The sequence below is a fragment of the Belonocnema kinseyi genome, chromosome 2 (assembly GCF_010883055.1).
Source record: "Belonocnema kinseyi isolate 2016_QV_RU_SX_M_011 chromosome 2, B_treatae_v1, whole genome shotgun sequence".
Taxonomy (NCBI): domain Eukaryota; kingdom Metazoa; phylum Arthropoda; class Insecta; order Hymenoptera; family Cynipidae; genus Belonocnema; species Belonocnema kinseyi.
Window position 1 is genome coordinate 49,549,312 of NC_046658.1, and position 23,321 is coordinate 49,572,632.

The window sequence follows — 23,321 nt, forward strand, 5'->3', positions numbered from 1 at the left end:
CCAGTATATGCGGCACTTCCCATTCTCGACAATTGACTCAATTTCCCTAGCAGCATTTAGAGGAGCGATATTAAGGTGAATGCCGTAGGAGTGACAGAGATGTTCATAAAGCACTCTTAGTGCCGCATTGTGACTTTGAATGTAGGTCGTTCCAGCGTGAGTTGGACAACTAGAAAGTATGTGAGGTAAATGCTCGGGGTGTGCATGGCACGCCCTGCACCTATCATCTGGAATGTCTTGGCTCAAAATGTGGCGACGGTATGTTAAGGTGGAAATGACACCGTCTTGGCATGTAAAAATGAAACCCTCTGTCACGCTGGTAGAATGCTGCATCTTGGCAGACACATCTATCGATGAGCAGGTTCTCCCGACATCCGGCTACGCCTTTCTTTGAGCCTCGTTGTTCATACATTTCTTGCCACACAGGTTCAATTGCCCGAACAATCCTATCATTTAGGATAGCTGTGAATATCTTATAAAACGTGTTCAGACAAGTTATTGGCCTTTAGTTCTTCGGGTCAGATAAGTTGCCTATTTTCGGCAGGAGTATTGTGCGCCCTTCCATCAATCACTCTGGAATCGGCTCTTCCGAATTTAAATATGAGGTGAAAATACGGGCTAAATGCTGATGGGTTGAAGAAAATTTCTTCCACCAGAAGGTTTTGATACAATCTGGTCCCGGTGCGGAATACTTCTTCTCTCTTAATACTTTTTTCACCTCCTCGGTAGTGATGGGTGGGCATTCTTTATCAGGTGTTATGAGGGCAACACATAACTCCTTGAGGCTATTTATATTTTCTGAGTATTCGTCCAGTCTATGCTGAACTTCGTAGACTTCTCTCCAAAATACTTCGACCTCTTCTGGTTTGGGTGTGTGTTCGACAGTAACTGGAGGGTCTTGGAATAGTCGAGATGGGTCAGAGAGAAACTGTTGATTTTCTCTGACCCACCTCTCCCTCCGCTCTAGACTTCTCTTAGCGTCAGTTAGTATACTTATTCTCTCAACAATATGCTGCCTGATGGTCAGCAGCTTTGACTTGTTAAGTGTGTGATAACGGGTCCGGAGTTCGCGTGCGAACTTTCGAACGTTGGCGGTAAAATTCCTGCCAGATGTGATGTAGTCAATCACACATTGAATGCGGGACGCGTACTGTCTTGCCCAGCCTATCTTTATGGCAAGTTGATGCATTCGTTTTTTGGTCTTATGATCAGCCGTTGGTTTTGTTTTACGGTTCGCTTCGGCCAAAACTCTCGCTGCATTATACACACAATAATTGATAGCCCAGAGTTCGGATTCACCGGAAAAATGTCCACGAAGCTCGTCATCCATTTCAGCCAGATCTTTAGGCTTGAGAGAAACCTGGTGTTGATGTTTCTCAGGATCGTAAAGCATCGCTCTTCATCTATTGGATGCCTGCCCGCGGTTGGTCTAAACGTCGCCTCTCTTTCTTTGTTGCCGGCGATAGCTCCGGATGTTTCTCGCACCACAGAGCATGCAGCCGTGCCATGTAACCCCGTTCACGGGCCACACTCGCATCCCAGCACTCTAGCAAGTCGTGATCCAGTTGCTCCGTCCACCCAAAGGTCGCGAGATCCCGCCGATCCACCGCATTGAATCCATTTTCATTGGCTCCCCAGCTCTAGATTGGTCGGCATTGTTGGCCGACCCATTGTCGGGAGCCCTGCGCGTTCTGTTGTTTTGAACCGCACTTACTACAACTATGTTTGGTGTTGTCATTGTTGTATATATATGCTATCCAGTTGTCCAATGCATATGGGAACAACCTACATCCAAAGGCACAATGCGGCACTAAGACTGCTTTATTACCATCTCTGTCACTGTGACGGCATCAACCCTAATATCGCTCCTCTAAATGCTCGTAGGGAAATAGAGTCAATTGTCGAGATTGGGAAATGCCGCATATACTAGAACTTTACATGTTCGACAATTGTTTCTGTTGCACACTCGAGGCCTGACATGGTTCTTCTTGACTTCGAAAAGCGAATCATGTTCGTTATTAAATTTTCGGCTCCAGCTGACAAAACATCATAGCCAAGGAGAATGAAAAGAAAGAGAGGTATAGAGGCCTTAGGAGGGAGTTGCAACGAGAAGCATTCCTGTGTGTCAACAATATGCTAAAACACTTGCGGAAAAAATTCAGAAGGCGGTCGTCCTTGGGTCTCTACGTATCCTCAGGGTGCACGAGAATTCTGCCGGATCGTCTTATTGGTTCCGTTTAAGTACTGCGACCATCTCTCTTACGGGCGTGAGACGTGGGTATGGCTGAAATTTTACCGCGATTTCGCTGGGATCGGGTGCAGTTTTTTAGATTAGCACCCGCTCCCGGTGAAATCCTGCGGTTTTCCTTATGAAAAACTTTTAAATATATATATATCAAAAGTTTAAAAATTATAATGTTGGATCAAATTTCCTTAGTGGTGATAATGAAATTTACAATTTTATAATGATTGTTTCAACCACGTTCGTTAACATTGAGGACAATCGATTGCAATCTTTTAAAAAGTGTTAAAACCTTTTTTGTAAACAATGTAGTTCTAAATGACCAAGATATAGCCAAGACGTTTTTTTAAGTCTCGCCCCTGTCCGCGATCAAGTCTTTATTTTTTGTCTTTAGTCGAACATTCCGATCTCAAGGAGACCGACAACAAAAGTCTCCCGATGTGTTATAAAAAATAAAGAATCCCGATATAAGAATGTAAACAATTTCATCGTATTTCTTGAGCGACTTTGAGAGGAAAAGTACTCAGCTGATTTTTACCTAGGACCCTTAGTTTTTTAAGAAGAAAAAGTCAAACTTTCGAAAAAAGCGATTTTCGCCATTTTTAAGCTTCAATTACTCCCGATAGGATTGATATTTTTCGATTCTGCTTGCAGATATCGAAAGTTCAAATTAAGATCTACAATCTACAAAATCTCGCTTCTCCAAAAAATGATGTATCGATGAATAAGCATAAAAACTTTCCATTATCACATTTTTAAAATAAATAGTGGAATAAATTCAGTACAATAAATGACCTCATACTTAAATCAATGGCTTATTTTATTGCATATATTTTCACATGTATTATGTTTCATGCAAGCACAAAATTTGCATCAAGGTATTCCCATTTTACGAAAAATATAAGAATCTCTGCTGCAAACATTACAATTACATGCAGGATCTAATTCGTCTACAATCTGCTTAGAATAATGCGCTTACTGGGTTGAGCGTTTGGAATAATTTAAGCACCACGTTGAATGTAACGATCTTTAGCGATAGATTAAAGGACATCAATAATAATTAATATTTATGTTTATACGCAAAAAATTCAGAACTTATATGGGAGCAAACATGTGCCAAGATATATTCGGGGAAATACATCATGGCCAAATAGTGCACCTATAACTAGGCCACCGGTCTTCCGTCACGCGCAGCAGCGCTAGGTCGCAAGCCGCCAAACGCTGCTTTTCGGAGCCGAAAAAAATATGCGCGACATAATTTTTTGGAGTAGCGAGTTATTGTAGATTGTAGATCTTAAATTGAACTTTCGATATCTGCATGCAGAATCAAAAAATATCAATTCTATCAGGCATAAATCGCTTTTTTCGAAAGTTTGACTTTTTTTCTTAAAAAAACTAACTGTCCTACGAAAAAATAAGTAGAGTACTTTTCCTCTTAAAATCGTTCAAAAAATACGATGAAATTTTGTTCATACGTAAAAAATTCTTTTTTGGTTTTTTAAACAATTATTTGTTCATAACTTTTTTTTGACAACTCGGACGGACAGCCCCCCCCCCCCTCGATATTCGCGTTCAGTGGGCCAAAATAAATGAAAAACACTTGTCACAGTCCATCTAAATTAAAAAGGCAGCGAGAATCCCCCTGGCGCCTAAACTAAAAACCGCAGGTTCTGCTGGCGGGGTCCATAGTTTGCAGATATGGGAGTGTAATGGAGAATAACATTTATAAACGAAAACCTTTCTAATTTTGACCATGAAAAATATTAAAGACCCAAATTAGTAATATAACTTTCTTTATACAAAGTTCTGTTTATTTTTCAAGATTTAAACTTCTTGCCCTAAGACAAGTCATCCTCGACTGGTCCTGATACCGTATTGACACGAATATAAGCCGCATACGATTATAAGCCACACCCCGGTTTTTAAGGTAAAAAATTCTGAAAAAACGTTTGTGTTGCGAGATAAGCCGCACGTTAATTATAAAAATTTTAGACACAGAAAAATGCTTCTGTTCTTAATAACAATCGGAGGGCAATCGAGCACACGATTGCAATAAGGTAAAGTCAGCTAAGAAAGGCAAACTTGAAGTCATATTATAGCCAAATTGTAGTTGAGTTGAAGTCGAGTTCAAATAAAATTCAAGTTGTGTTAAAGTTTAATCCGTTATTTATGCAATACCTAGGTAAAGTTCATTACGTTGTCCCTCGATGTCTATTTTCATTTCTTCTGATCGACTTGTCTCTAAAGACGTCGTAAATCTTAGTCATAAACTCAAAACATACGTTTTCGACTTCTTAGTCGCGTCCCTGGCCGCCCGCGAGACATAGCTGTCTTGAAGACGAACTCAAGACGAGCCAAGTCGAACTTACGACGCAACATTTTTACACAGGAATTTACGTAAAAATTAAACATATTTATTTTTCGGTAAAGAATGATTTTTCTACTGAAAAATGGTTCATCTCAAAGAAGCATTTATTAAAAATGTAGAGCACATTATCAATAATATGCCTTAGAAACATAAATATTTTCAAAGCTGGACTTTTAGAAAAAAGCAGTTGTTATGTTTCATTTTGGTAGATCAAAAAAATCAATTATTAACCATCACTACAAAAATAGATATCTGAATATTTGCAATTAGTAGAAAAATAAAGTATGAAAAAATGTCGTTTTTTGACAGATTTGGATTATTTGAAGGTTAGTTTTAATAGCTCGTAGTTACTAAGATAATTTTTTTTGCGTGATGGAAATAAATATTTCTTAAAATTGTTTATGATAAGAAAAAAACTAATGTCGCAAGTAATTTTTTTCAAAAATAAATTTTCATTTAAAAAAATTAATTAAGAAGTATTTCATATATAAAGCTTGATTAAATTCCGCGACAAATTGAAAAGACTCTCCAAACTGAATATACTTTTTTAAGCATTGAATTTCAGAACTTTTTATTACGAATAACCCCACTTGTTACGCTGCTTTTTTACTCTTTTGTATGCCACCCTTTATAATACATAACAATAAAATATGTTAAACCGGTCTAAAATTATTATTTTTTTAGGGATTCATAGAAAAACTTAATAATATCGTGCCAGAGTCTAAAAAAATTCAAGCAGTGACTTTAAAGGTTTTGTATTTGCCGTATTAAGTGAGCACTGCGAAGCGTAGAAAAATATTGGCGGCCTTGCGAGAAATCTGCTTCCTATTTTAGTTTAAAATATAAAGCAAACGATCCTTTTTGGGGAAAGGGGAAGGGATAGGTAGAATCCTGAGAGGGATTCCTACTTTATTTATACGAGTCGTTGGAAAATAAAAATAAACATTCCGAATGCTATTAATATTAAGTTATTTTCTGACTGTAACCAAAATGCTTTCTATTATTCTATTTTCAGAATATGCCTATGTGAATCAAGTTTCGGACACAAAAGAATCTTCTGCAGAAGACAGGACAGCCTACCCAAAAAATTCAAAATACGCAAAGACAAAACATTCTACTCCCAAACTTATCTACCGTGGTTCCTATGAGAGTGCTGAAAGTGCAGAAAGTACTGAAAGAAGTGTCAAGCAAGGAAAGAAGTTAACGACAAAAAAACCTCAAAAAAATAACGTTGAACACGAAACTGTACCCAGTTACGAAACGGACCCTAGAATAATTCACGAGGAGTCTTTTGGGTACAAGATACCGAAAATAGAAGTTCCTTCGAGAAATAGCCAAGTTAAAGAAAACAGAAGAAAGAAATCCAGTGGGAAAAAAATAGCGTCTCAGGATTCTGATTCTAGATATGTAAAAGATAATGATGGCGTTAAAAAATATGCTAACGTAAAGAAAGCATCAACTGAAAATACAGATGTTCCTGCAACTAGAGGTTCCTACAAATCGAACGCCCCCAAAAAAGGGGATGCTACTTCATATGAGAATGTTGATTCTTACTCCTATTCATCAGGAAAAAAATGGAAAGACAATAAGAAAGCACCAGAGACTGCGGATTCCCAAACGTATCCTACCTCGGATGCCGGAAACGTTAAATACGTCACTGAAGATCAACGTAACCTCTTTTCTCCTGAGAGAATTAGACCCAGACGGAATGGAAGCGGTTTTGGAGATTATACAGAAGTTTATTGGAAATCATAAACATCTGATATTTTTCATTATTGTTACAATAAATATTAAAAAATTGATAACGCAAATTGTTACTCAGTGTATATTGCCTGATACAAAATAAGCAACGCTGAAAAACATTTGCCGAATGAAAAAACGTTATTATAGTGATTCTAAGGAATATTTTAATTGAATAAAGTATTGAATTAACTTACAATTTTGAACTAGGTTCCTAATAACTGCAGCTGTAATAACGTTTTAATGTACCTAATGAAAGCACAGCAAATTTGTCGATTAATTATTATACTTGCCATGCTGCTGTCGCTAAGTACCATATATGATGATTTAGTATTAGAATAATATTTGTTTTTATTATTGCTATAATTTAACATGTTTTTAATAAAAAATATTTATGAATTTAGGATTGATTTGTATGTGTCTACTTCGAAATTTTTACATGGATATCATATGCATTATGGAATCGATACACTCATTTAGAAACTGGTTTATTTACGATCCATTACATTTTAAGGATCAAAAACTTATTTCTCATTTTGATTATAAATTTCCTATGTAACTAAAAATTGAGTTTTGTTCCTATTCGTATTTTTATAAAAATATTCATCATGTCAAAAGAATACACGACTTGCAATCCAGATGGTGTCTAGCGATCCAGAAAATTATGAAAATAGACATTTTCATTTTCAGCGTGAAGTTATTATTATTATGAAATTATAAGATTCCATGGTGAAAGTATGTGACGAGTTGAACGCCAATGATTTATAACCAACCACTCAGAAGCCGGGAAATATTTAAAGTTTCAATAACTAAAATATGGCGTAGGCAATACAATTTTTGAGACCCTCTGAGTCAGAAAAAATAATTTTTACGAAGGCGTCTATCTGTCTGCAGTAGTAGAAGTGGTAATAGTAATAGTCATATTTACGACACATGAAAAAAACGATCAGCAGAAAAATTGTTCATCTTAATAGATGAGCCAATTTTTTTGGGATTATTCTCTTCAATAAGAGACATTTTTTTAACCGTGAAAAATATTGTTTATAGTGAAAAATTCCATTTTACGGTCCAACCATGCAAGATTCGAAATATTTAATAAAAATTGTTTACTTGAAAAAGATACAGAAATTCGTTGTTAATAATTTTTTGATAGGACGTGTAATTTTTTTTCACTCGTAAAAACGATCATTAAAATATTTAATTATTTAAGATTGAGAAGAAATCTATTCTTTCATGAATAATTTAATACAAAATGAGACAAATTAAATTTTTGTAAAAACAAACGAGGTACAACGACATGTTTGTTAACCAAATGATATTGATATTGAAGGTATTGCATTTGAAAAGTTCTGTGCGAAAATGTGGGAAAGGTACAATGACTAAGTGCGTAGCGCAGCGCGAGCTTTTATCTGACTTATTTTTGCTATTTTGTCGCCAATACTTTTGTTATTTATAAAGGCGGCATTTGGAAAATATTTTTATTAATTTTCATCAGTGAATTTCTCTTTATGCAATCGTCCTGTGTTCTTGCAGATTTTTGCAGTGAAAAAATACCCTGATCTTTACAGTTTAATCCTGGATCACAAAAAAGTTTTCACGTTCATTAAAATTAAAAAATTCTAACTCTGAAGGCTGAACATTTTTTCATGTATGGTAATCAATTTAAAACTGAACGATAAACTGAAGCCGTTGCATTACAAAAGTTTATACATTTTTAGAGTGATTTAAAAATTTCTTTTCAAACTAAAACCTTTTTAAATTATAATTTTAATTATATTTAGTTATAATTGTTTGAAAACTATATTTGTTTAGTAATAATTGATAAATAAGTTATATAAAAGCTCAGTGTCAAATTAAATATTTAATAAAATAAAGTGATTCAAATTCTTGCGTTCAAAATTTAAATTTAGCACTTTGAAGTTTTGAAGATTTAAATATTTCTATTAAAAATAATTCAGCTTCAAATTATATAGCTTACGATTTAAAATTGAACAGAGCGTTTTATTAAGAATCTATTAATTTTACATTATTTCAAAATTAAAAATAGTTAATAAGCTTTCAATTATACGCTAAAGTTTGTTCAATTACTAAGAGCTTTTAATAAAACAATTCAATTTTGAACGTTTCAATTAGTTCTGTACAATCAAAGGTACCGCTTAAAGATAAAACAAAAATTTTGTCCCGAGCGAAAGTCTTTCCGAGTTCAGATAAAAAAGTATGATTATAAAAACGTGTACAGTTCTGAGAAATAGAATGTGGAACTTCATTACTTCAAAGTCATATGAACCTGAAATTGAAACAGGCTTCGTTAAGGATCGCGATAAAAAGTCAAATTTGTATATTAAATAATAAATAAAAAATCTCTTATGAAATATATAGTTTCAAAATTGGAAGAAAATTAGTTTTGTTTAAAAATATATACTAATTCCAAGTAAATCATTCAAGAATTTGAAGGTTTAATTTCTCGCTAAAATTAGGAATTTTAAGGCCCAGCTCGGCTGCCCTCATGAATCAACAATGAAAATTTCCAAGTCCAACGGGAAAAAATTATTTTGAAACCAAGAATTTTAAGGCTTAATGAATTCAGTCACACACACACAGTGAATTTGGCTTAAAAATTGGATAAAACGTTTTTGAAATTCGAATTCTGAAAATATGGATGTTCCAAACGGGCTATCGCAAGGGGCCAGCACAGTTGCCCTCACGGATCAACGATTAAAATTTCTAATTCCAAAGACTGAATATTTTGTATCCTACTAATATGTATATACTACTTATGAAAAGTTATTCTTATTTTTAAGTGGCAAATAAAATGCAGTTTTCTATATAAATATTTAAACATTTTTCTAAATCAAAAAATAATAGATACATTATTTTAAGAAGTGTGAAATTTGGACAAGAAAAAAAAAGTTTAAAGGTATAAAACACATAAAAACCAAACCTTACACGAACATTAAACAAAAATTATTATTAAGATATTTTCCAAGTTCACGATCAAATTTCTAACCTCCGTCGTTAAAAATTTTTAATATTCATACAAAATTACATTTTCTGCCATTTTAAAAAGTTGTAAAGAATTGTACAGCGAGAAAAAACGAAATATTACGCAAAGAAATTTTTTTAATGATTTAAATAATGTAATTAAAAGAAAAATTATGTTAAAGGAAAAGAGAGCTTAAAATTTGGTGCTTTAAAATTTTTTGAATGTAGCTTATGAGGATAGCGTTTTCATCGAGTTTCAACTTGTAGGTTTAGTGCAGTGGTTAAGATTGCCGACGACTAGATGGCAGATGAAGGGATAATATGTAGTATCGATACCCGGTAGCGTTAGAAATTTCATTTGTAATATAATGTTAAAAAAGGTAATACATGTATTTACTTCAAACAGGACTATTAATATTTAAAGTGGGAATATTCGTGATCGATTAATATTTATTTTTTAAATACCTCTTCTTGTCATATCGTTGGAGTTTAGCATTACGGTTCTAGTTAGCGCTGACGCAGTATTGAGCACATTGTGAATTACCTATTGGGGCAATCATGAGAACCTCACGGGGGCAATCATGAGGGGTCCATGAAGGAAGTCCATGTTGTACCCCTATGGTTTAGCATATCGTTGCCATGAGGGACCTTGTCTGGATCGCCCTTATGGATTCCACAAGGCAGGAGGGCCATCCATGCGGGCTTTTAAGGGGCCCCCTCAATTTTTTCACACGAGAGACTCAAAATCTATTTAAAATTAAAGAAAAAATTATAACAACTTGCTTCCAAAATATTGTTTAAACGAATGAAAACAAAGGAGTTTTGAATAAAAAAAATTATTCTATTCCTGAAAATATAGACTTAGTGTAACGGTATCGCACTCTGACAGACGAATTTTCGCTGAAAGGTCTATAAAAAGAAGAAATGTATATTTTTCTGTATAAATAAACAATAAATTTTGTTAGGTGTATAGTTTTTGATCATAATGCAAAAAGTAAATCTTAGAAAATCATATAAACGTGGATTTCTGTAAAAAATGAAGATTTAAGATTTTAGGTTGGGATTTGATTGGTACTTTGGTGCTGAAAAAACATGGAAAATAGTTTTATTTAATGTCTTTCCTATTAAAAAAGTAGTATATTATTAGTTTACTGTATTCAAAAACTTTTACGAAGAAAAATATGGTCAGGAAAAGGTTTAAAAACAGATCAGAGATTAGGCAATCCAAAACAAATAATATACATGTATGACTCCATCTAGTAGTCCCGAAAAATTAACGCAGTTGGAAAAGGGGATAACCTAGTCGTCTCAAAAATCGGTAGAAATAGTCAAGCTTTTGAAAACTATTGGACTACTCATCCCGAATTGCGGGACAAGACACTTCGATTATGGATATATTTATATTAAATTATATTTATATCTTAAGAGAAAATTTTCAATTACAAGTTTTTTTTCTCAAATTCTACTTCTTATACGTTTTAGTATTTATTTTATTAATTTTTATACTATTTTTAATTAACGCGTGTAAAGTGGAAGTTTTTCCAAATAATTTAAAAAAATTTATTATGCTCCTTGTACGTTTCGTTTTGAGTGGCCATTATCTTGAAAAGATTATAATAAAAAAAATCATACTAAACATCTTCTCCATAAGCTTAAGAGTATTAACAAAATGAAATCTTATATTATTTTGTAGTAATTTTTTAACTAATAATTACTTACGTAATGGAGACACATATTTAAAAGAAACGACCGCGAAGAATATTTATTCCTATCCGGGAGATCAGCAAATTTTCCGATAATTTTAAAATGAAATTTCGCTAGAGATAGTGAATCCTAGATGTCAATATTTGTAAATTAAAAATTCTACTCTTTGGGACTATGTCATAGAGAAAGAAACACTGGTAGGGTATTTTCTGATTATTTCCTGAACTCTATAAGATAAGATCCTAATCCATGTGCAGTAACTCTGACGAATTAAGTGAACACGTAGAGATTGTTCCATGTCAGATATATCGTCTGATTGTCATTAGGAAACTGAGACCTGTAATTTGGTCAACAATCCGGATATTTGTAGACAACTTTAATAGTTTTAATTAATTCTATCATTACACCAATGACCCTAAGACGTTCACCTTCGTTGCGCAAATTCTGTATATAACCAGGCCCTCAGTGGGTGAAATATCAGTATCGTCTCGAGGAATTCAGCAAGATGAAGACTTTCCTAATGGTAACAATATTTAGAGAAAATTATTAAAGTTTGAAAGTCAGGAACAATTTTCAATTCTGTCTTATTTGTTAACGATACCACACAAATACTTATATGCTGTCCTATTTCTGTCTAATTTTAATCTCTATTAAATAAAAAATGTTGATATCCCGAGTAAAAATGTTTCGACTTGAGTTCGACTGGAACTGCCCCCAATAAAGACAAGCTGATGTCGAAAAGTTCGCCTTGAGCATGTCTTAGTTTTGAGGCGGAGCCAGACTTCAATTTATGTTTAAGAGACAAGTTTCTATATCTTAAAGACATTAATTTATGTCTCTAGTCGAATTTCTAAGATGCCAACACGAGCGGTTTATAACTCGAATGCATGCCGAAAGCATGCCGAATGCATGCCTGTTCTAACAAAAAGGGTCATTCTGACTGTCATAAAATCTAATGTTTGTTAATGATTAAACAATCTTGTATATTTTTATACAATATATATAATCAATGAACTCAATCACGAATTTTCATTTGTATTAAACTTGTTTGACGATGACGCGGAAAATATTGTTTTTTTACGTATTTCTAACGGCTCAGAAGATCCATCTAGAAAGTTCCATTTTTTATTTTTTTAAGAAAATTGTTAAGGACTATACTCGTTCGGCCCACAGATTCTGAATTTTTTAAATAAAAATAACTAATTTAATCATTAAAAATTTTTTATTGGTCAATTTTAGTCTCATTTATGAGCCGAAAAATTTTGTATTGAGGCAAGTTTACGCCGATCATCTCAGCCAAGACAAGGCTCGCCTCGAGACAATTAAACATCGTCTTAGCCAAGACAGGGCTCGACTTCAGACAATTAAATGTCGTTTTACCTGTTGTAGCCATAAAAGGAAGATGAAGGCCTATGCGTTGGAGACGAAATCCAGGCATAACCAAGTCGAACTTAAGTCGAAGCATTTTTACTCAGGATATAATAATTTCTTGCAAAATTTTTTTCTAATACATTTAATCAGCCAAAAATTCTTTAGATTCTATGTTCAATTTTAATTTTATTTCTTAATTATTCCAAAATGTAATTCTTACACATGAGTCAGAAATGCGGAATATAGTTACACAAAAACTAAATTATTAAAATATTTTTCAGACCAGTTTGTGCATCGCCTTGGCTTTTGCCACGGATTCAAAATCGACAGCAAGTTCGAGTAAAAAGGAAAAAAGGGGTGTTGCATTTTTTGGACCTGCAGGTTACGATCTATATGGAGTGGTACCAGGTTTTGGAACTGGATGGGCTTCAACTAGTTTCGGACCTTCGCCTTGGGACTCATCATTATCTTCTGATTTAGCTCTAGGCCAAATTCAACTTCAAGCAACACATAACGTGGCTCTTCAAGTATATATTTTTTATTTTTCAAATAAAACCGAAAAATTTATTTATTTTTCAAAATCAAAGATGAATGAAAAAATTGATATTCAGTTTGAAATATACATACAATATTTTCCATAAAGTGTGGAATAACCTGCTCTTAAAAATTTATAATTTATTGAAAGAAGCTAAAATTGTTCAATTTAAAGATATTCAAAAATATATATCTTTTATATTATCAGGCACTGAATGACGATCATCAAATTGGAACACCAAGTATTGCCTATCCTCCAGAAATTTTGAAAACAATTCAGCAAGCAAAGGAAGCAAATCACAACGTTCTCGTGGCTCAGCAGAGAGTTGCGGAAGCAAAACAGACAACTATTCTTCAACAAAAAATTGCATTAGCCAGAGAAGCTGCAGCGCGTGAAGCAGCACATAGGTACTAAGAAATATGTAATTCTTTAAATTTAATTAGAACAATTTTCACGTGTTAGATAGCTTTTTTAGGAAGATAGATAAATAGCTTAAATGATAATTGTCTAGCAACTTACTTGTGTTCAAAAATTAGTTAAATTTTCATTTCTTCATCCTTCAAGAAAGTATTTGGTAATTTATAGTTGTCCGAAATCTGACAGGCTAAAATTTAAAAGATTTTTCATAATCAAGCAACGATGTGTGTCCTATCATCCTCATTATTGCTAATATATTAGCGTAAAATGTAGAAAGCAGTACACAACAGGTATTGAAGACAAATTTTGTTGTTTTTCTTAAAGATCAGCAGAAATTTCTGCTCATGCGCAAGCTGAAGCGAGAGCTAGTGCCAAACAACTAGTGGCTCTTCAACAGAGACTTGCTACTCTTAAAGATTCTGTGGCTGCAGCTCAACGAGTAGCGGCTGCCAGAGAAGCTGCTGCAGCTGCAGCAATTCAACGAAATGCATCTGACACTGCTGCAGAATTAAGAAAACAGGACGTCGACAAACAAATTCATACTAGTGAAAGAGAGGCCAAGGTGAGATCATAAATCGCGACTTTACTCATTATCTTTTTAATATATAAATTAACAATAAAGCTAGCATCCTATACCTTAAAATCTTATCTTTATTTCCATTAATAAAGATTCATAAAAATGTTAACCTTTATTTTCAAATATTTTTTTAATTAATTATTCATGTCCAGTATTGATTAGAAGAAAATGAATAATGCATTTTATATTATTAGGCTAGAGATCTGATAGCTGCCAAAGAAAATGCCATCGCCAGTGCTCTCCAGCATTCAACAGCAGAAAAGCCTGCTCATCAGCCTTGGGGATAATTTTTAAGAATTGACTATACAACTATATAATATGTATTTTACGAACGCCATCTTAGAATACTAATTAATATCTAGTATCCTGTAACGGTTGTTCTCTATAGGCATGTTATACATAATATATATTTTAATGTTATAATTATAATCGGGAAATATTTTGAGTCTTGAAAAACTAAAACTTTGTCAATTGCTAATTGTACTTTCTCTCTAGATTTATTGATTGTTAACAATAAAGTTGGTTGTTCCACTAAAATTCTTTTATCTTACTCTCTCATTCATGATCAAAAATTTTGCGAAAAACAGTAATGGTATTTGAGAATAGAGATCGATAAACACTATTATTATTCCCGACATCAGCACTGTTGATTAATGGGCAAATTTTAGTAGAGAATGCATTCACAATTACGAGAGTTAGATTTGAACGACGACTAACTGGTTCAGCTATCATCACTTTAATGGTGATATCTTATCGTTAGATTGTTAAATAGAGAGCTTTATAGAATCGTAAAAATCAAGAGTTGTATTACTGATCGTTAGAGCAGAGAAAATTGTTCATCGGGACCAATGCCTACGTACAATGACATTGTTCCACTAGAAGAGCAGTAGTCAATAGTAGTGAAAGTGGTGTCAAATCCACTGATGTTGTTACTGGCGAGTCTCAGCAAGGTGGGGTCAGTGTCCAATTACATGTAAGATAATGGATGCACTTGCATCTCCCACAGAATAGACAAGGCGAGTTTTTTACGTGAGAACAATCACTTGCTTGAACCTTTCACTTATATCGTAGTAGTTCCTCACTGTTCCATCGTAATTTTTAGATACTTTTGTTAAAGATATGTAGTTATAAAAAGAACATATTATGTTATTAAGGATTTATAACCTCGAAATTTAGTAATTTAAACACAGCTCCTCATTGAAAAACTGTTGAGTATTTAGTGTTCTTTACATTTATGTTTCAGTACATACTTATTTTTAAAGTTTAAATATTCCAATAACAAAATATTTGCTTGTTTTGGTTAAATCGACTACATGTCCCTTATTGATTTATAAAAGTTGGAAAGTTGCAACCAGAAAATAGAATCTTGTCAGCAGATTTGTTAAAACGATAAACTTGAAGTATGATAATTACAGAATAAGTTCCCAGAGATATTTTGTATTTGATTTTGGATAAAAACCTTGCAACCAACTGACAACTGTAATTATCCGACGTCAAATCATTTTTGTCCACCTCCAGATAAAAATTCTACGCCTCCAAAAAAGCATTATCCGACTTCAGATAATTGTACTTTTCAATTATTTTCAGCGTTTATATCGAACTTCAGATTAAACAAATCTCTGGAATTTACTTTGATAGCTTCTTCTTATGTTAGAATAGCAAGTTGGTTAGAAGAAAGTGTAATAAGCAATAAATTTAAAAATATCTTTGGACTAGTAACCCGCGAACCCATTTCCGACGTTTTTTTCACATTAATCGATTGCGTGTAACTGCATCTCTCATCTAATACTTTCGCATAGATTCAATCGATTACTGGCCGGAAACCTTTCACCGATATTATTTCAATCGTTAATAATATTCACCTATTTAATCTTGATCTTGAGCAATCTGGAAAATATTATAATTTTTTTGTTATTCAACGAAACTGTTTCCTCTATTTTGGATTGACTACCTAAATTATAAAGCTTTTTTCTAGATGTATCGCATGTATCGCAATGTCAAAATATAACTTCCGAGATACAAAGGCTTTGTTCATAATGAAGAGAGTAATTTGCATGCAGTTTTCTCATTCTACTTGAATAGAATATTAATAGGAAACACAATAGTGCTTTCCGCCCATCTAGTTGTTAATTCCCTCAATGTAGTTAGCAGACAGTGGCCTGCTATTGAACTTATACATCCATGCTAAACCTGCCTTTCCAATGATTGACCCCTGGTGCATTCGTGAAGAATTATTCTGACTTCTCTTAAAGTACTTTATTAAATGAAATAATACAGGTGGGAAAAATTACGTTTAAAAATAATATGCATGCTACACCTTTCACATTAAGGTGGAGAAGAGTACTTTCTTCGAAGAACTTTTTCATTTTGTTTGAATTTATTCTCATCTCAAAGTTTAGTTACCTCTCTGTCTTCCTTACTCTGTAACCAGAACACTAACGCTCACTAGATGTACTAGAGTTACTTTATCGGGTCAATGATTTAAAAACATAATGCTTCAATACACTAAAAAGGAAAAATCATCGATTAGAAATTTATCTCGAGGCTGCACTTTACACTAATATAGCTTTTTAATGGGAAAAAACATGTGCTTTTAACAAGAGCGAAGATAGTCATTATGTGTGAGTCAAATTAAAATAAAGTTAATAAAAAAAGTGAAATAAAATAAGTCTGTGATGTTGCTGGTCAGTTTTAAACAACAGTTTCATATGAGAAAGTTAGCTTTTTCAACCATTCGCGGTATTGACATATCGAGAAATTCCAGAGGAAGTCGGGATTTTGTGGAGGAATAATTTCATAATATTAAAAGGTGATTGAGATCATGAATCTGTAGTCTCGAGAAACTATCGAGACCAGATGATCATATTCATCAAAGGAAGTTTTGCCTTTGTGTGATAGCAATCATGTTTGAAATTTTACTTTTATCTGAAGAAAGTTGGACGTGTACCACTATTTGATATTATATTATAAAAATTAAATATGAAAAGCGGAATTTCAACAAAAAATGAAAAAGGAATGAAGCTTTTTTTCTTTTTAAAATAAGAAATCTAGTATTATAATGAATAACTTTCTGTAATTTTTCTACTGCTCATATTTTACTTATACTTTACTTTTGTTAATAAATAGTAGCTGAATCTAATTTTGGGTGAACTTTCTTCTACTCTTTAATAACAATTCATGCAACCTTGTAATTATACATTAAATCCAACTCTGAAATCACATTAAAACTTTGAGATCCATTCTTTAACTATACAAACTTAAAATTCAAACGGAGGAAGGAAAAACACTTGACCGATTCCATTTCATATTATACAAAGAGGTCCAGGCTAGGTTGTCAGACTAAATTAACTTTTAAATATATCATTCTATAATAAAAAGAAAGGCACACATTCTATAATAAAAAGAAAGGCACACATATTTTATCGTTTACCCGAAAAAATGTATATAAATAATTACGAGAGGAATCTTAGATCTATCGAATGGTTCAACGAAATTATAAAAAAATTTATAAAATGCTGAAATGGCGGTTTCATTTCAATATTAAAACTGGATTTTCGCAAAAAGCACTGACTTACAAAAAGCACTGATTACTGGGACTGCAGTCCCAGTAATCGTGATGCTTATCTTCTTGCTTTTTAATTAAATTGAATGAATTTAATTTACATTTTCTACTATAAAACGCTAAAAATAAGTGAGTTTTATCATTCAATATTGGTTTTAAAATACTTTTAACGACATATTTAAATTATGAACAAAGTTCACGATTATTGGGACCACCGCCACGAATAGTGAAGCATCTACCTCAAATGTGAAGAGTACGAAGTTGTTTAGAATTCAAATTTCTACAAAAAAATATTTTCATCTACTTTTAAAGGCTGCATTCCATCGAATTAAATGTTTACCTTGTTATAATGGCTGCCTCTGCACTCGATGCCTTCGCTCCTACTGTCGATTTTCTTCATTTTTGAAAAAACTTTGTTAAACATATTTTCTATGTGCAAAAGGCACAGAACTTTTAAGACTATCGCTTATTTTTCGGTGAATTATAGTTTCCTTCAATTGTTGTATCTTTTGCGAGAGATTTTGATTTATTTTTATAACACGTAACATATAATAAATTGGAACCTGTACATGTATATAAAAAATGTGACCTTGGATCAAATTCACTCATTTGTGATAAAAAACTTGACAATTATGATTGTCTCGAGAAATATACGTAAATATTTTATTCAATCGTATGCAACAACTTACAAAGTGTAAACGATTTTTGGTAGTAATTTTAATATTTGACAATTTTTTGCTCTTTACATTTATCCATTGTTCTCAGCAGTTTACGCAACATTAGAAAACCTTGATACTTTGATAAAAAAACTTCTTGCTGAAAAAATAGATAACTTAAAAAAAACACATTTCTGAAAAATGTAGTGCAAATTTTCAGCAATATTTTGTGAAAAATAAACATTTTAAATGGTACCCCTTTCTTTTCATTGTAGAATTACATGTTTCAGGGCCAATTTATTCTAATAGCCTAACATGGACCTCTCTGCATGATTTGAAATGGAATCGGTTACTTTTCCTTTTACTGAACTTAAAACTAACATAATAAAGAAAGAAAGAATTAAACTGGCACTATGAATAGGTTCGTTTCCCTCGGCACGTGCACCAAGGCATGAAAGTTCGATACCATGGGAATGACGGGCTTATTTGACTTTACGCTCAATCATTAAAGTGTAGAACACACCGCTTAAAAAAGAAGGAAACACTTTCATGTGTTTGTTTGCAGAAAGGATACTTTGGTGAAACACATAATGATTGGATGGGCGTTCGCAGGACGTTCACTGAACCAGGCTCACTGACCTCGAAATAGATCGGCCTCCTACAGCCGGTTCTACGATTCGTTCGAACTACTTCGATTGTGTCGTATCTCATATCAATGGACGACATGTGATACTTCTTTTGGGATAATTCGCGAATCAGATACATATCCTATCAGGTCCGGTTTCCAACTTGTGATGATTCCACTCTAGAAGAGAGGGAGAAAGTGTTACCTATAAAAACGATGCGCTCATTGGTGCCACCTGTAGTGCTTGATTAGCTGTGTGACGATTAAAGTCCGCTTTCCTATATTTGAAAAAAAATGTTTTTAATAGTAAGTAAAAAGGTGAAGGTTAGAGGACAAAAAGTGAATATCGTGTTTATCGCGCGATTGAATCGAAAGTTTACAATAGTGCATTGTCATCAAGATCAAGCTCCCAGAGCAGTAATGGATATAGGAATTCAGAGATAAAGTAATTAAGTTCATTGTAGTTTAAAAATCTCATTTACAATTGATTTTAAATTTGCGCGAAACTTAGTCAATTCACAAATTATCTCAATTATCATTGTAATTAGTGATACTGTATCAGATATAAAAAACTGATTATTTATGTTCACATGTCAATCATTAGAAACAACTAATTTTTCCTATATTCATTTATTAAAGTAATAAATCTACATCAATTCTTACCAAAAAAAATGATCAGTAAATAATTTTAATTCCAGTTAATCATTGGCTGTTTAGTACTCAGAACTGCCCTTACAGATTATATGACAGGAAGCAATTCAGTGGGATGGCAAAAGTAAGAGTTTATACAAAATAATTTTGTTTATCAAATAAATAACTGAAACCTGGATTAAATAAATCACTTAATAAAACATCGATTGGAACTTACACAGAGTTTTACAAGCATAGTAAAGCAATGAACTGAATCATAAACTTTTTTCTTATTATGAAAACTTGATTTTTTTTACAGTTCAGCACAATCTGTGGATTTAAGTGGAGGAACGCAAATCAAAGATTCATACGGCAATATGATAACTCTTATGATGATTGCTAATCCTGGAACAGGAACTGGGGAAATCACTGGAAGTAGTGTGGGCAATAGATTTACAAACGGAAATGAAAATGGAATTACCAATAGTTTTAGTAACGCAGCAGAACAACCATACACTAAATCAGAGTATAGAAGTGCAAGCAGCTACAATCCAACGGTGATAACACTTGGACCAAAAGGTGACATCAAAAGCATCACTAAGAGTTTGGATTCCTCATCAGGATCATACGGAACTAGCAGCAGCTACAACCCTTCACTATCTATAGCTGGATCACTTAGCAGCACCAATCATTTTATTCCTTCGACTTCATCAGCTGAATCGTATAGTGATAGCAACAGTTTTGTTCCATCAACTACATCAGCTGGATCATACAGTTCTACCAACAGATTTGTTCCTTCGACATTTTCAACTGGATCATATGGCAGTATTAATAACTACAATCCAACTATTTCATCTGGATCATCTGGAGCATTTGTTGATTCTAATCATAATCAGTCTGCTTCATCTTATGGGTCAATTGCTAGTGCTAGTAGCTACAATCCCATAAGTTCATCAGTTGGATCTTATAGTGGCAGCAGTAGCTATGATCCGTTTGGAATAAATAATTTTGACGAAGTTCAACACAAATATAGTCAGAATATTCCTGTTAATCAACACATGAATGTCAAAAAACCTGCGAGTGTTCCTGTCTACAAGAATGTCGGTAAGGATTTCAAGCTTTTGAATTTTTATTTACTCCTTAGATAAAAACGAGATTTTAAATTAAAAAGTTTTGACACGATCGTATCTTTATGGGTCTTTTTCAATACTTTTTTCGGTGATGGTTTCTCAGACCAATTGAAATTTTTTAATACAATGCCATTTTGGTTAACAGAATTTCACTAATTCCTGACCAACTTATAACTCATGAACACTTACACTTTATCTATCCAATATAATTATTATTTGAATTTTAATAATCCTCAGGAGTTCCTGTCCCACAACCTGTAGGAATTCAAGTGCCTCATCCTATTGAAATCGGTGTACCTCAAATGTACCCAGTACATGTACCTGTTTCTCGACCAGTTTCAGTGCCAGTTATAAGAACCATCGCAGTTCCTGTAGAAAAGAAGGTTCCATTTCCGGTCGAAAAAATTGTTCCATTTCCAGTAGAAAAAAACGTCCCATACACAATTGAAAAATACATTCCGTATCCGGTTGATAAACCTTACCCGATTCACGTTCCTGTTTATAGACACGTTTTTCACCGATACAGAGGTCATGGTTACAGGTCATCCTAAAAAAATGTACTTCTTAGTAATCAAATTTTCATCAATGATTTTATTTTTTGGAGTCTAGTCTTGTATGAAATCAAAATTTGGTCAGTAGGATGTTATTTTAATTGTCTTGTGTTAAACTTATTCCGATAACAAGGACCGGGTTAGGGTTAATAATAAAATATTGAGATTAATAGAACTTAGTACACTCGATACTCAGTCACTAAGTCATTTATTTCAAATTTTTTAATGAATTAGAAAGAGAAAACAGGATTTTATTTTATTTTTTTTTATTTTAGAGTACTGCATTTTATGAATTATTGTGAAACAGCTCATTTATTTAGTATGAAATCTTTTTTATCTTAGAATGACTATAGTGAACATAGTGATTGTAATTATAACTAAATGTACAGAAAACCCAAATATTTATATTGTCTTACATTTGTATGTTATTGATTATTGTAATAATAAATTAATTGATTCTACAATAGGAATACTGTTATGAAAATCACTTATGTTTTTAATTTTATTTATAATTTAAAACTCCCCACGATTTTTGTACATTTGATAGAACAAATATAACTTATTTTATTTGTAAGTAATAAAGGAAAGTGACGCAAAAGTTGTCTGATTATTATTTTGACGATCGCATTTGAAATATGATACAAGTTTTGAATTTTATAATTTTTCCCGAATTTTTTGAACGGCCCCTACTTCCTATTTGGAAAATTATGAAATTGACTTTTTAAACATAAAATGAGAGTAGCTCAAAGAGAGAGAGAGAGAGATTCAATATTCATTATGTTAATTGATATCATTTCGTAATGGTTAATTAAAAGCTAAGAGCGATCACGAGCAGTTGGACGTCCAAAGCTTTCGTTATGCTCTCTTCACATCTCGGCCTTGTTGCTATGATGTGTGAGTCTGCTGAACTTGAATGACTATCATTATAACGGAGAGTCTGTCATCTATAGAGCTGTTTCTAACAGACAAATTTGCATTTAATTTGACGTGAAGTGTAAAGCAGATTCAATTCCTCAAATTTATTTTCGAAATATTATGTATATATATTACATAACTAATGAAGAAATACCTTGCGAAACTATTTAGACTCTTAGTATTTTTATACAACTATGATTGAGAGTGATTTTATAAAAAATTCGATTGAAAAGTAATTTGAAGGTATGCACATCAAAAAATAAGAGTTCATTACAATTTTTAGTACACATGGTTAAAATTGGTCAGCAACTTTGGGATCAATCTGTTCAATTCGCTAGTTCAATATAAATGACATTCAGAGGAATCATCATATATTATTCCTCTTTTTTCATAAAAAAATTAATTTATTTTGTCACCGAAAATATAAAAAGCACGTGGGAAAGAAAATGAATAAACTTATTTAAGAATAATGTTTTAAGTAGATTGGTCTGGCATTTGTCAGCCACTTAGGAAAGAATTAACCAAGCTATTTTTTTGAGTTAAGTTTAATCTGTGATGGATATGCATTTAAGCTATTGTCGCGGTCACGTAACAGGACATCTGACATTGGTAAAACAAATGTTAATGTTAAATGCTAATGTTAATGGTAATGGTAAAACAAATGTTTTTAAAAAAATTGCAGAACAGATTACAATATATTCCAAAACATAAGAAAAATGACTATTTTCACGATCTATTTCATGTTGACTGCAGCCTTTCAAGACATCCTCTGATTTTGTAGCATGATATTCAATCCATGTTAAGGCACACTTTAGCCTCCCTGTAGCATTTCTCCCATTCTGCATTTTATCCCTGCAAAAAGTCACATCTTTGACGTCTCTCCCTAGCAGATTGCCAATTTTTCGGACAGCCTCCCGAACCATAATTTCATATTTTTGGCCTGTCTCCCAGGCGCAAGTATCCCTGCAGGCTCTATCCACCAAGACAAAATGGATGTCTCACTTCCAAGTTGCAATAGTGCAGCAAGTCTCTCGAACCCAATTTCCAGGTATGCGGCTTGTCTCCCCAATCAACAGCAGTCCCAACTTTGGCAAGTAGATGCACAATTTTCAGAGTTCCAGATTAACTGTACAGTCAAATTTCTTAAAATTAATCTAACAAACACGAAAAAACTTAGTGCATTTTAAAAACAAAGAGCAAATTTTGGTATGGACATTTCTTAGTTTCAGAGTAAGGATTCTGGTATTTTCCAATGTATAACACGGACTCTTAATCTGAATTAAAGAAAATTGTACTAATTGTACTAGCAGTTAAGT

General features: G+C 33.0%; 3 protein-coding genes across 5 annotated transcripts in view; all 3 read left to right on the top strand.

Moving 5' to 3' along the window:
* The window catches only part of LOC117168379, a 17,002-nt gene extending 9,601 nt beyond the window's left edge, over positions 1 to 7,401 (top strand). For both annotated transcript variants that reach the window (XM_033353986.1, XM_033353987.1), the window contains one exon: positions 5,626 to 7,401. In XM_033353986.1, the coding sequence (XP_033209877.1) occupies positions 5,626 to 6,365 (740 nt within the window). In that variant the 3' untranslated portion in view covers positions 6,366 to 7,401. The remainder of the gene's footprint in view (positions 1 to 5,625) is intronic.
* A 4,133-nt stretch (positions 7,402 to 11,534) lies between these two features.
* Positions 11,535 to 14,439, top strand: LOC117167735. Its single transcript, XM_033352886.1, has 5 exons — positions 11,535 to 11,559; positions 12,689 to 12,934; positions 13,150 to 13,349; positions 13,684 to 13,921; positions 14,131 to 14,439. The coding sequence occupies exons 1-5, from the start codon at positions 11,542 to 11,544 to the stop codon at positions 14,221 to 14,223; spliced, it is 795 nt and encodes a 264-aa protein (XP_033208777.1). The 5' UTR covers positions 11,535 to 11,541; the 3' UTR covers positions 14,224 to 14,439.
* Positions 14,440 to 18,951: 4,512 nt separating this feature from the next.
* On the top strand, positions 18,952 to 21,606 carry LOC117168397 (stress protein DDR48-like). 2 transcript variants are annotated; one of them, XM_033354028.1, is made up of 4 exons: positions 18,952 to 19,085; positions 19,478 to 19,554; positions 19,729 to 20,513; positions 20,777 to 21,606. In XM_033354028.1, exons 1-4 carry the CDS (start codon positions 19,074 to 19,076, stop codon positions 21,088 to 21,090), a joined length of 1,188 nt encoding a protein of 395 aa, XP_033209919.1. In that variant the 5' UTR covers positions 18,952 to 19,073; the 3' UTR covers positions 21,091 to 21,606. The 2 variants fall into 2 exon arrangements, with proteins under 2 accessions (XP_033209919.1, XP_033209920.1); XM_033354029.1 differs by having other exon boundaries at positions 19,023 to 19,224.
* Positions 21,607 to 23,321: the final 1,715 nt, after the last annotated feature.